A 14,330-nucleotide genomic window follows, 5' to 3' on the forward strand; every position below is an offset into this window, starting at 1 on the left:
CTATAGGGAGATTTCAAAGAGTTCGCGCCTTCTTGAATGGATGCTAGTAAGTCCATGAAGTTTTCGATGTTTAACCATTGCTTGAATCGTCTCAAACGACTTGTTTGGACACAACCCGCAAGTCACAATCAGACGACGCCCATGTTTTTTGGCCAAATGAGACTCCACCCTCTCAAGCCAAGGTTGATAATGGTAAGCGAAACGATTCAAATGTATTACTGTGCTGCATGACGGAATTGTACAGACAAATCGCATAGCTGGAGAAAGGCTCTCTTTCAACCCATATGGCTCCCAATTTTGGTGATCAGCATGCCTGCCGCAGCCGGGTTCGATACCCGCATGCAGAGTAAGACCAGCCTGGGTGGGATGGATCGCCGAGCAAACATGGCATCTATGCCTCTGGATATCTTTGGTCTTGTAATGGTGTGGATGGCTTTTGGTGACGTGCCTTAGGTAATACTTGAAACGATGCGACATTGAATTGTTGTTCGAAACATTATCACCGCAAATGACGCAAGTTCGAAATTTGTCGATTTCGCTGGATTTGTCATCATCGCGGTCGGCTGTTTCTTTGATCTCGGATTCATCGTCCTCGTTATCGGTTATATCCTCGGTCTTAAATTCATCGTCCTCGTTATCGGTTATATCCTCGGTCTTAAATTCATCGTCCTCGTTATCGGCTGTATCCTCGATCTTAAATTCATCGTCCTCTTTATCGATTTCGGTTATATCTTCGACCTTAAATTCATCGTCGTCGTCTTCGACTTCGGCCTTGACATTATCATCGGTTATCTCCTTGATCTTGAGACGTTTGCGTTCGTTGTGACTCCCATCTTCGTCGATTATAATTATCTCCGCGGGGTCGGGACGTTTGGTTTCGGCTCTTGCCTGGCTCCTTGTTGTTCTGCGGCTGGATCTAGGCTGGATCGGTGGGCCGCTGGATTCGGATCTTGTAACCCGTAAAGTACTGACATCAGATCTTTTCCTTTTTTCCTTTGCTTGACAATTCTGAGCAAGCCTCGATGCCCCATCCTGACTCCTAGTAACCAACTTAATAGCCAGCAGACACAATTCCCGTAGCATGATTATCGCCCCAGAGGCTAAGGATGGAGCTAGTGTTAAGTTGCCTCCTATTAGAAGCACCATACGCTTGATATCATCCAGATCCTCGCCGAATTTTTGCTGATCTGAGACATCTAGTGCGACCTTTGGCTCCAGCGAACTCGTGACCTTCTTTACCAACCGTATTAGCATTGCCTCCAGCAGTTGTGAGTAACAATTCACATCATTTAGAGAGAGTGAGCGGATTTTGTCTTTTTTAATGATGCGGTCTAATTGCAAAACGAGATGGATATAATGTAGCGAGTATATGTCGGGGTCATAGTTAACCTCAACCCCATCGCAGGCCGACGCAATCTGCCGACCATAGTGTGAGGCGGACGCAGGGTTCTTTAGCTTTGGGTTTTTCTCGTACTTGTCCACGAGTCGAAGAACATCTGAGAGTTTGCCCAAAGAAGACATAGTTGGCAGCATGGCCCGTTGGTTTCGAGGCTAAGGTGTGAGAGACAGCAAAAGTAATACAATGAGAGTAGTTGAAAACTATTTTCGAACTGTCCTATATATTAGGCAGGTCTGGAAACTAGGCTGGGAGGTGGCTCTTATAGCTTTGCAATTCAGGGCACAATTGTGAAGGCTGCGTGGCACTGTTCCCATCCTGCAATTTATTTCTTCGTGCAGAAATAACGTATTTTGAGAATCTCTAATGAGAATATTACAATTGCAGGGGCCGCGAACAGGAGCGTGCATATATGAGACTATGCATATATGCACATTTTGCCATGGCTCAACCACCCTTTCCCAGCCATCTGCGCAAGCGCGGATTACGAAAAGACCCATGCTACTTCCTTTGGAAAGCCAAGGCTGGCTTTTAGTAGGGATCCCGTGGAGGTGCATAAACTTGAGCGACGGCTACGCGCTCTGACCCAGGATTCCTATCCCCTCGCGGATGGGTTCAAACTGGCCATTGGGCTCAATTATGCATTATGAAAACGTATTATGTTACGTAAAGAGAGGTTTCAAATATGTGGATTGACGTGAAATTGCGAATGAGATCGCATTTTGAATCAACCCCGTTACGACGAATGGGCAAGATTGCTTTTTTGAAGATGAAGGCCAAATACACCGCTACCGCAATTAGGAGTGCTGGTGCAGACCAAAGCTTGGCTCAGCTAGGTTCATTCCAATTACAGTGGTGCCCATGGGTAAGTGTAAAGTTTTAACACTCGCGGAATAGAGTGGCGATTACTTTTTAGTCTTCAGCTGTTGCAGCCGCCCTCTACCCATTTTCAGTTCTCTAGGCAACCGCGGATCACGAAAAACCCACACATGCGCTTGCCGTTGAGGCGGTCTTTCAAAATATTTAGAGCTCTAGTATAGTCCTTTTCTCCCATCTCGTCTCAAATTTTTGGACTCGGATGCTCAACTCTTTCGTTGTTCCCTCTCATCTTGTCGTTTTCTATTCACTACGGAGGACTACACAGCACCATGGCTAGATCAGGAGCGACTCCAGGGCAAACACTATCACAGATGGAGTTGGCTCAATTGGATGCTGTTGCTATTGCAGCTCAAAACGAAGAATATATGGTCAATATGTTCACTAGGTGGAAGTTTAATGCGAAAATCAACCCCAACTATATCCTTGATTTCCAACTCTATACCGCCAGATTCATCCACGACCACGCTGGGTGGATAATCGTTAATGACACTCGCCCTGTTATTGATACGCTTTCAAAGATAATAGCCAATAGCGCACTTCTAACAAATAGCTTCGCCAAAGAAATCCTATCAAATATTTTGAAGGGCACGATTGGCGGCAGTGGGCACCAGGTCCTCGAGGCACAAGACTACGAGTCCGCCATTGCCACAACCACAACTATAGTGGAAAAATTGTGGCTACAGGGGCACATTACAATATCTCAAGCTCAACAATGGTTATTTTTCCAGTTTTGGATGCGGATGGAGCGAGAACTCGAAAAAGTAATAACCTTTTCTCCTTCTCAGCTCAGTTTCCCTGAATCATGGCCAATATGTATCGAAGAAAAATCGAGGGAAGCTAAGGGAAACTCGTTTCGTGAATCGTCTACTTCGAACTACTTCGAGAAAAGCTTGGATCAAGGCAAAATTGAACTGCCACCGTTTTCCGCTTTGTTCGCCAAAGTGGAGGGTAAGGGGGGCGTGGATTTCTCACGGCAAAATCAAATGCCGCTCGTTGCGTCGGCCGCCACATGCATAGTGGACCGGCTGGCAGGCGCCGCGTTCGAGAATCGGACGCCATGCAAGGAATCGGAAGCAATCAATGCGCCTTACGAGAACTCCCCTGAAAAAACCGCCGATATCGATACAGCAGATCATGACATCAGCCAGATCTCGGAGAGAAATTCGCCTGCACTAAGCATAACAGACGACCAAAGCTGCCGACTCAGAATTTCAAGCAGGTCTCAACTTTCACCTGCTGGCACAAAGAAACCCTCCCCGAGCATCATAGTGACGAGGTCAAGGCATCAAAAGGAAAAGGATAAAGAAATACAGAAGAGTCAACCACCAGAGGCGGCCAAGAGGAAACGACCGACAAAGCCAGTCTTGTGCAGCGATTCTCGAAAACGGCCGCAGAAGTCGAAGGTGGTAATTAAAAAAGAGCCGCAAATATTGATCACAGGTATATAAATTTCTTTGTTCATGCTTTCGTATATAATGTTGCACTCGCATCCGCTGATACTAAAGTTTCTTAGCTGAACGAAGTGGGCCCGGCTTCTCAAAAGAATGTCCCTTCGCCATCGATGATTAAAAACCCTTCTCACTTTGACATTAAAGTTTGAATGGGCCATTATTTTTGCTACCTCCACACAGATACTTTGCTTTGGGATATTGAATCGGGGCTGTTTTTTTGGATTCGAGGCTAGTTTGTACCATATGGTGCGACTGAATTTGCGCGTAGGTCGAACTTCAACCTCAATTTTCGGTATAGAGTCCAAAAATGAAAAAGACCATCTACGTGCATACGTATGCATACTCTCCCTAGCAAAGAAAATATATATGCACATCTAGTAAGCTATATCTATGTGCCGAATCCCCTGCCTGTCTATTAGCCTACCTACTTGTCAACGCCATTGACATTAAATAGGCGAGGCGGTGGTGAATAGGCAGGCAGGCTGGCAGGCAGATAGGCGGGCAGATAGGCTGGTGGACAGATTGATCCTATAGCTCGATTACCGTTTTGGCCCGGATGGATCATCATATCCACATCAGTTTCGAAGCCATCATCAAAGTCATCGCCTCCAATAAACGTATGGTTCGAACGCCCCCGTTCGAATATATTATAGTATCAGGGCAATTATGAATGTTTGCGATTTTGATTCGCTCATACAAAGACAGCTCCGAAAAATTCCAAATCACCACAAAGCCTGGGCCAGCCATATTCATCAACCCCCCAAAATTATGCCACGGCCACTAAACTGTCTATGCCAACCGGCTGAGATATTATAGTGTCATCTGCTAAGATGTGATTCCTATAATCGGGGCCTAAAAAGTTAGCGCAAAACATAGCCAGAAAAGAAAACTCCGGGGAGGTGTGGGAATCGAAGTTCCCGATAGTTTTGAAGTTTATAATAGCCCTAGGGACCCTCATATCACTATTTCCGCGTTTAACGTTGGGGAAACGATAACAAAGCGCATTATATTCTATCGGACGCATATCTAGAAGACCGACATCGGCTAATATTTGTAAAATGATATTGCTAATAGATCGAGTGTCATCGATAATCACCCACCCATCTTGACCGGTCGACCGCGGACGAACTCTGCGGTATAGAGTTAGAAATTCAGTAGACCATCGCTTCTTATCTCTCCGGAGCTTTTTCACCTGCTGAATATCCCTTCCACATATTTTTTACTTCCCGTTCGACAGCGACAGCGTCCAAGTTGTTTGCCTCCTGCAATTACGGCTACGCGCTACGCTAGCCAAGATGCCGAGGTTCTGGAGAGTTGTGTGGTATTCTGGGCCATCGATGCGTTGTTTTAGAAGGCCTGAAACGGGCATACCGAGAACAGACGCCGAGATCCAGCCTGTCACCACCCTTCTTGAAAGCGAGACCGTAAATTGCCAGGTCACATATGCACATTGCATGTGTGGTTTTGCATGTTGGAGGCAGCTCGTCCTGAATACCTTTCTGCTTTCGACGGCCAAGTGTACCATAATGACATAGCTTTTATGGCTAGCTGCTAGTGCACATGTACGAAACATCAATTACAGCCAAAAGATACGGATAATTCTAAAACTCGCTCGGCAGGAGCTGGCTTGGTTTTGATTTTGTTGCGGAAGATATTCGAGTTCCGAAGACCATGTTCCAGTACTCTAGGTCTAGATCTCGCCGTCTTTTGGGCTCGATCTGATGGTCAGCGAGGCCATCAGTCGGCGTAATCTCTAAGGGAGGACAGTACTCAGTGCGGTTATTTTAGTTGGGTATACCATGGTCAACATAATAAGGATAGAAAAATTAAATTAAAGTCATGAAATATCTTTTAGCACCACCATATATCACAAAGGTAACCATGGGGTTTGCCAGTGTATATCCTAGGAGCACGTATGTCCCGGGGGTCCCATATTCAGGATGTGCTGCCCGCTTAGCCACAATCAATGCCACCCAGTCCTTAGAGACCACCTTGACCCAAAGATACCCTCTAGTCACACGTTCAACTGTAAACCGATTGCACATTATAGTATTAGCTGCGAGAAATGGTTTGGTAGCGAGATACCTGAGCTAACACACATCTTTTTATGGCTTAAGTACATGCATGCTGCTTCGTATAAACCACCACCTAGTTCACCATTCCCTATGGACATCGAAAAAATCAAAATTCTTGGCTCAAAAGCTATAGCGGTGATTATCGGCTAGATGTGCTACCAGAAACCCGATGCTTAGCATTCTGTTAGAGGTATTTGAAGCCTTTTAAGCTTCAACTTGGTAGGGGGTTGCCAGTCTGAGTTCGGAAAGACGGTTGAATTATGTTTGTCGGTGCTCGGTACCACGGATGACTTTTTTCACCCTTGTTTTGACGGTCTGACTGAGGGATAGAGAATTAGATCGTAGCGGTTGCAACGTGGATGGAAGCGGCAAGTACCACTCGGCACTCGATGAGGTTGATGGCGGACGAGTTGTAACCGACCGGGGAAGGAAGCGTTGTGATAGATATTGTTTAATTCGCTCCGGAATGTATGAAGAAGCAGATGCCACCATGTACCGAGGTTTTCGCCGTACGACCGTGGTGGGTTCTAGCTGAGGGGAGCAAGATTGCTGGCTGGTTCCATCATCGATATTCTCTTCCAAACTAAGGGAAAGTGGGGTTGTTGGTTCCGGAGTGTTTCCTTCATAGGCCCCAAGAGCCTTTTTCCTCCTTAAATCTTTTGTTGGTGGCGGGGGTGGGGATGAAGGTCCAGAAGGGAAGTCGAAATGGACGGGGTCGAGGTCCCTGATGTATTTTTCAAGAGTAATTTCGCCGCCTCTATCGCAAACGATATTGATATAGTGACCAAAATATGTGAGCGAGCCTGTTGTCTAAATGCCGATATAGTATTGAGATTCGGTTAGTTAAAGCCCCCTTGCGGCGAAGCCACCACAACCTGCGCGGGACACTTACATCACAAAGCCAACTCGAGACTACATCATTCTGTTCCACAAGAAGCTTTGCAGCTGATAAACAATCTTCAGATATGCTTTCGGATACTTGCTTCGGTTTTGGACATAAGTATATCTTCGGTTCTCTGTCATCTCCGGCATGTTCTCGCTCCACCAACTCGAAGCAGATATCTGCCCGAAACAATAGTTCTTGACGATTGACCATTTCTAGCATTTATCTCGGGTTTCCGCCGCGGGGGGGGAAGAAAACTACTCCTGATATGCCCAAAAAAATTGGTGAGTTGAATTATAGAGAGGAGTATAGTTAGACTTGGTCATATCAAAACATGGTGCACCGGTGGGCATCATCGTTGTATATATATTATCTGCTTCCGCTTTGACCACCGCACAAGGGAAGGAAATAAGCTGCGCGTATGTATGTAGCCCAGCCACCACCTCATCGCTCAATCAATCCCCAGGTTTCAATTTATATGCCTGCCACGAATCCCAGTACAGGGCTCGTTTTATTTCTTCTTTTCTAGTGTATATATCGGGTGCATTCTACACCTATACTGGAATAACTGGCTTCTATTAGTCCCGTTGACAAAGGATTAAGAAGTTTTTTGCCATATGTAAAATAGTCGAGCTATAAGGACTATAAAATTCCATTAACTGGCTACACAGTATTTCAACTGAGATTTATATATAGTTTCTTATATTAATTAGTAGTTGCAAATTGATAATAAAAGTATACAGGGAGTAGCTTTTTTTTTATCTGTAAACATTTATTTAATAATATTGAGATTGTTTGTATTGAACTATGTTATTACTATTCTTTCAACTAGATTTTGTTTTTTACGAAAAATGTTTATTGACTTCTTTGTATATAGATGGCTGTATATTAATATTTATAAAGTAATGTTTATTTGTTTTAGTATCTATGGATAAATTTTCTGCTGTAGGAGGATGCCTGTCTACAGAGGTATGTTAATCCAATACTCTTAATCGCCTATAGAGAAGTATTGTTAGTTGGATATATACCATCGATCTCTGGTGTTTAGATTAATATTAAGTATTTAATAACCCTGTTTAAATCCTTTTGCTTTCTAATTATAAAATATCCAATAATTGCGAGTAAAATTAAGGTAATAATAATTGCTGTGATAGATTTGGATGTTATTGGCTTCTTAGAGCTTAGTTTTCTTGAATAATGAGATCGGGGCTTCAAGGTGCTCATTTCTGCTGGATATCTAACGATATTAGGTGTATAATGCTTACAAAGATTCTTGAGTATTGAGTGCTGCCGATTTGCCAATTTATATTTACCGTTCCCAAATTTTTCATAAGGGTGAGACCCGCTTATTTGGGGCACATGCTATATTAGCTAGCGCTTTGTCGCAACAGGTAGGAGCGAGACTAGGCTAGCGGCTTTTCTTGCGAAGAGGAGTATATACTAGCTAGTCGATGCATAAAGTGGATTTAGTTTCGAACAATGACTCACACAAAAAATATAACATACAACGTATACATCCCCAGGAACACTAAAGGCGAGAGTTCGCAGGTGATGGCCTTTGCTTTTTCTGGGTAGGAACCTAATTCGGTCGGATAAGCTATAGTACTTCTACATTAGAAACTCTCGAAAAGATGTTGGTTTTATGGTGAACCAGCTAGGGACGCTCTTCCAAATCAGATACCTCAAAAGGCTATATCAAGCTATTTCAAGCCATTTTCTCCAGGTATCCCTCCTTGGGTGGTCTTTCTCAAATCCGGATTGATCCGCACACACAGAAACCTTTAAGAACACAGCACAGAACATACTTGGTGCGAAAAAGATAAGTACATCGTCATGATCCTTTTTAGATAAATTCTAGGAATATTTCTGGTAAAGGTGTAGAGAGCGTGTGATAGCTTGTTTCAGTAGACAAGTTACAAGAATGTCAAAACATACCATAAGAAAATCAAAATAGGAATCCGATACAAGGATGCGTAGAGCCTCCAAATTAAGCGTTACGTGCTGAAACGAAACTAACACGCACTTCTGAACCCTCTAGAAGTTTGTACTGAGCTTCTCGCATCAGCGTTAAACAATCTTGCCTTGAGAACTGAAGGTCGGCTGTGAAATACAACGCTCGAGATGTGTTGTTTCTCAGGCACACGACGTATTTGTAACGAATCGAGCAGAATCATTTCTAGGTATCAAAAGGCCCAAAGCGTCGAGGTTGGTTTGCATTTATGGCCTGAAGTTTGGCTTGGTGCTTACATCGGAGCTTAAAACTTTTCGTGTAGCACTGCATATACTCCTCAACGAGCTTTAGGTAATCGGCCACAAGCGTTTCGTGCGGCAAGTGCCCGTAATTCCATTCTACTCGATAAACCACTTCGTTGTCCTTATGGAGAGGGTGAACATTTGAGAAATGAATGCCCAATTTGTACTTGCTCATTGTCATTTCGTCAATTACTTTCAACGTATTTTGTAGTAAAACTGATTATTCTTGATAGAATCAATAATGATGGTATCGATATTTTGATGTGGTATCTCTTCACAAAAACAATTCTCATAAATTATTATATTCACATCAGTTTTAAAGCCAGCATCAAAGTCATCACCTCCAATAAATGTATAATTCTTATTCAAATCTAGCATAGTATTAGGGCAATTAAGAATATTTATGATTCTGATTATCCCCTCAAATGTATAGTAATGGATTGAAATTGGAATAAGATCAAGATATTTAAGCTCATGTATTAGGCAAGAACCTTCATTTGAACATTTTCATACTCAGGCGGTAAGAATTATCCCAGAAAGCTAAGTTTTAAAACCCTCAAAACCACTACTAAAATCACAACATAACAAACTTGCTTACAAAAACGAATAAAAAGTCCATTATCTCAAACTTATCTCCTTTTGCTTCTTTTATGTATGGCAACCATATCACGTACAAGAAGACCGGTACCAGCTGGGAACGACAAAAGCTGGCAAGTTGCCACCATGTCTAGATTGCGAGATAGATTTTAGCAAGAGTCCCAATATCTCAAAAATAAGACTGTAAGACCGATACAAAATAAGCATGAGGGTTTTTCTATGCTTATTTTGGTGTTTTCATAGAATACCAGGGGTTGCCGAGCCCGGTTTCGTATCTTTACACTAGAAAATGCAGTGGGAGATCCTAAATCTCTGTGTTATGGTATCCATTTTCGGCTGGCCCCGAAATCGAGCTATCACCTAATGCATAGTAAGTTCCACAAACCCCAGATAAGCCTTCTGTTAGCTCGGATTAATTCAAAACCCTCGGCCACACCCCTTCATCCTAGGCCGAAATCTTAGAAGCAAACAACGTTACGTTCCGTGGTATATTAGGCTGACACTCATCCTATTTTGTTCCCGCAATTTCCTTGACAGACGCTTTTACAATACCTGACTAGGATTTTGATATTCGGCCATTTTCATATTCGACCATTTTAGTGCTTGTACTTATGTTTAATCGAGAACCATAGTCTCCCTGGGAATTACCCCAGCTGGTTAGATTCTGGTCGCTGCATCTGACCGAAAGGGTAACGCACGCAATATAGTACTGCCAATGATGAAAGAATTAACAGTCTATAAATTAGAGGGCCAATCCCCAATCATTTTTGAAACCCACTACATTCCATCTCTACCAGCACCCAGTGGTCTAGTTCATTTCTTGTATCTTTGATTGAAAGATTTACACTGTGCATCCTCCCTTTCCAATAATGACGGTTAAAATTCAAGCTTGTCAACACATGTAAGCTTAAATATATCACTTTCTTGTTAACTACGATGGGAATGGCTGACTGATTACAATGTTGCTCGTAGTAAATTGATGAAGTTGATAGATGCGATACTAACCGAAGAGGAACTTCTGGCCAAAAATCAAAAATTAAGATATCGTAATGTTGAGGTTGAGCAAAAAATCGAACTGTTTAAGGCTCGAGCTACGTAGATCGACACTACTATAACATTACTCGATAACGTAGAATACGATTTTGACTGTTTAACGGAAGTCTTGTTGTCAGGATACCTTGATACTGGTATATATATAAAATGTTTTATGCGATTTTTTCTCGTTAATTTAAGGTTTTTTAATCTATCTGACAATAATAGCAGACGATATTCCATGCTCTCAATCAGATTGTCCCCGAATTTTTAGTGATGACAGATTATAGCTCCAACATTATTATTTGGAATATACAGAGATCTATTACTGTCCTCTGTGCGGCCTTAGGACCTCTATTAACGCTACAAAAGATATAGCATCAAAAAAACTAAAGGAGCATTGGCTTAAGAACTATCTAGATCTTGCGCTTCTCATACCAGAAATTTGGCCGTCGTGTACGTAATTTGTTCAGTAATAACTTAATCAAACATTCCAATGCTGCGCTATCTGTGATACTTTACATAAAGTTATCTTATTACATTACAAATTAATGTTAACCATCCCAAAAGTCAACTACATCTTCCTTTCATTGAAAACTATCATACATGCTAATAAGTCAAACTTATCAAGTACCAAAGATAACCACACTTTTTCCTAAATTCAAAGACTTTTAAATACTTATATATTACTTTAATGTTTTATCCACTTTTTAAATTCAGTTTACAGTTCCCAAATTTTTTTTTGTCTCTAAAATAGCCCTATGTTGGCCGCTAGATATTCCAGTGCCATTTTCTATTCCCGACCCATTTAGCCCAAAACAGTTTACCCAGCGGTCTATTGTCGGAAGAACTAAGACGGTTTCATATATATATCGCTCCCCGATAACCAACGCATCGGCATGTTGTATTTTGGGTAGTTTTCGGAACCGACTTTTAACCACATTTGGTAACAACTCAGCCTATTTCGGGCCATACCAGGCTAGCCATTCAAGCGTTCCAGGGGTTGATCCGCAGATACGCAAGCTAGCTACTTAACGCACTACTGGTTTGCAATTGTATTCGTTGGGAGCATACTAAATACTCCCAGAACCTGAGATTGCCGTAGGGGCAGGTCTCCACAGAATATGATCCTCGCTAGACAAAGCAGGCCTTTTAGTTTAGCTACCAACTGACCACAGCCTGCTCACCAACCTAGCTACAAATCTGCTTGGTACAGCTGCGCAGCCGGCACGGGAAGTGGGTGTGAACAGACGCCTACGATATAACGCCGTAGCAAATAACACTCTAACGTTCTAGGCTAGAAAATGAGACCCCGAGAAACATTGGAAACATGGGTGGTGCGTGTTCAGTTGAGTTATGGTTTTGGTAGAATATGGATGGTTTTATCAACTTTCATGATATCTATGCAGTCTTTAGCTTTGGGATTGATGGCTTAAAGAGCTTGACCAGCGATAGCACACATGGTCTTTGTATAAACTGAACGTTTATTTTTTGTTTATCGATCTCCAAGCTGTGGACTAGACGTAACGTCACTCGAGTCTATCTATGGCTTCAAGGCTGTCCTGAAACAACACAAAATATCAAAATGCAACAAGTTACAGGGAGTCGGCCGGAAGGAGGATAGAATCGAGATATAAGCTTAGCTAGCAGAGGCTGCAAAATAAAGTGACCTCTTGTAACTTACTACGAGCCTTTTACTAATATCCCATCAACTGGGAAGTTTAACTCAAGAGAATTCGAGAAGTACAAGCTAGGCGTTAGGCTGGCTGGTTGCAAATATCGGATGATCCCACCCTTGACCACGAGATACCATGCTCGATCGCGATACTTAGCCATATCTACTCCCAAAAGGAACTAGCCCGTCGTATACATATTCGACAAGCAAGCAAGCAGTAACCTTAAACGAAAGACTTGTAGACCGCCTGCGACGGCACTTAAACCCGGCTGCCCACCGCTTTTTTTTACTCTGTTTCCCTCCAAACATATCAGTACCTAGGTACTTAGCCAAACCGCTTGACTATATCCATATCCACGATTCAAACATTAATCAAATAAGTTACTGGCCTGCTAATTTCGCTCGCTACTAGCCTGGCTATCTATTTGCTTACCCAGATACTAGCCAAGCTACCAGCCCAGCTACCGGCTTAGCTTCCGGCTTCACCACCGACCTAGCTCCCACCTTAGCTCCTGGCCTGTCTCCTAGCCTGGCTAATAAGCTAGTTACTGGCCTGGTTGGCAACCTAATAGTTAAGTTCGCTGGCTGGCCGGCTGGTTGGCGCATGGGTAGCCAGGCAGGCTTGCCCACCGGCCTGCTCTCTAGCTCAGATAAACTTGTCAGGGTCTGTTAATCATAGCGGTGCATGTCTATCCGCACCTGCGGATCTGAATCCGTCACCGACGCTCTTTTACTCTCTATTAAGGCGCCCCCCTAGAAGATTTGCACTGGATGGGTATTCGGAAACAGCGAAGAAGAAGATACCAAAATTTTTCTCAGTAATAATCTAAGCGACAATCCAAGCGACAATCCAGACCAAAACCTAAGCGAAAATCCCGTTACCATTCTTGCTATCTTGATCACCATCAACAATCAATGTTGTCGACGAGACTACACCCGTAATTTCCCAACCTGTCACAAGCCAGTTACCCATTCAAGACCTTGGAGATGTTCTACAACTACGAGAAGGGGGGGAGGGGCAAAGCTGGTATTGCTAAAACGGAGAAATGCAAAATTCAGATTCCTGGCGTTACTCTGGGTTACTATTCTGTAGAAAGGGGGATGATAGGAGGCTCGCTTGGGGCCATATTAAAAAAAAAAAAAAAGGGAAACTTGGGATTTCAGGTTGTTTGGTTCATTATTTACCTCGTGTCTCAGCTTTAGTGAAATGAAGCTGATAGCCGTCTATAGCTATAGTACAGCTCGACAATGGTAGGAGTTCTCGTTTCTAGTTCAATGTCGACTCCTGTATCCATGTATATGCACCCCACGGCGGCGTCTCGACAGAAGATTTCTAATGTCTAGCCTCCGCTAACCTGAACAAGCAGGCCCACACGATACAGCTCTGAGCATCCCCCAGACTAGCAGCTCTGGGCCCAAGGAGGAACTAACAAGACCAGGGCATATCCGACCCGCTAGAACCCTATCTGATAACAAGCTAGCAACAGAACCGAGTCTTTCATCTCGAAATGTGTGGAACCATGGGCGGTTGGTTACGTAACAACAACAAAACACATTAAAGCAATAATTCCCAAAGTCTGATTTTAAGCGCCATACGAAACGTAAAAATGTATGCAAGTATTTCAATTAACTCCAATCGGAAAGCGTGAACGGGTTAAGGCTAAATTTGGAGGTGTCACAAGGCTTATTATATTAACATTTTTGTTATAGGGTAGGATCTTGAATATGAGCTGTTAGTATCGCCCAACGTGTTGCGTGCGGAAGCCCCACTCCAGATATATATATATTTCATTTTCGTTAGGACATATTCAACATCGATCAGCCCTGTCTCAGCCTTTCAACCTTGTCTCGCGGTACCAGTACATATTCGTAGGTGTACTTTCAACTCCAAAGCAAGGAGCAATTTACCACTTTGCTGGATCACTAGCGCGGATTGCAGATGGCACACGGCTGTCATATCCCCGGTCACAAATATAATCTTGGATTTCGTGTGCATAGACGCATGCTTATTGGTGAATGGTGACCAATACCATCCACGAAACTATGTTTGGGCTCTTTATTAAAAATAGTGCCAGCAAAAAATATATAT

General features: G+C 43.1%; 3 protein-coding genes across 3 annotated transcripts; 1 reads left to right on the forward strand and 2 right to left on the reverse strand.

The window, feature by feature from the left end:
* Positions 1-1,521, reverse strand: AOL_s00091g56 (uncharacterized protein; the record flags this gene model as incomplete). The annotated part of the gene is made up of 1 exon (XM_011125814.1): positions 1-1,521. The coding sequence occupies one exon, from the start codon at positions 1,519-1,521 to the stop codon at positions 1-3; it is 1,521 nt and encodes a 506-aa protein (XP_011124116.1).
* Positions 1,522-2,544: 1,023 nt separating this feature from the next.
* Positions 2,545-3,844, forward strand: AOL_s00091g57 (uncharacterized protein; the record flags this gene model as incomplete). The annotated part of the gene is made up of 2 exons (XM_011125815.1): positions 2,545-3,715; positions 3,789-3,844. 2 exons carry the CDS (start codon positions 2,545-2,547, stop codon positions 3,842-3,844), a joined length of 1,227 nt encoding a protein of 408 aa, XP_011124117.1.
* A 2,215-nt stretch (positions 3,845-6,059) lies between these two features.
* On the reverse strand, positions 6,060-6,897 carry AOL_s00091g58 (uncharacterized protein; the record flags this gene model as incomplete). The annotated part of the gene is made up of 2 exons (XM_011125816.1): positions 6,060-6,611; positions 6,694-6,897. The coding sequence occupies 2 exons, from the start codon at positions 6,895-6,897 to the stop codon at positions 6,060-6,062; spliced, it is 756 nt and encodes a 251-aa protein (XP_011124118.1).
* Between the last annotated feature and the right edge of the window lie 7,433 nt (positions 6,898-14,330).

This window comes from Orbilia oligospora (genome assembly GCF_000225545.1).
Source record: "Orbilia oligospora ATCC 24927 unplaced genomic scaffold scaffold00091, whole genome shotgun sequence".
Classification (NCBI taxonomy): Eukaryota; Fungi; Ascomycota; class Orbiliomycetes; order Orbiliales; family Orbiliaceae; genus Orbilia; species Orbilia oligospora.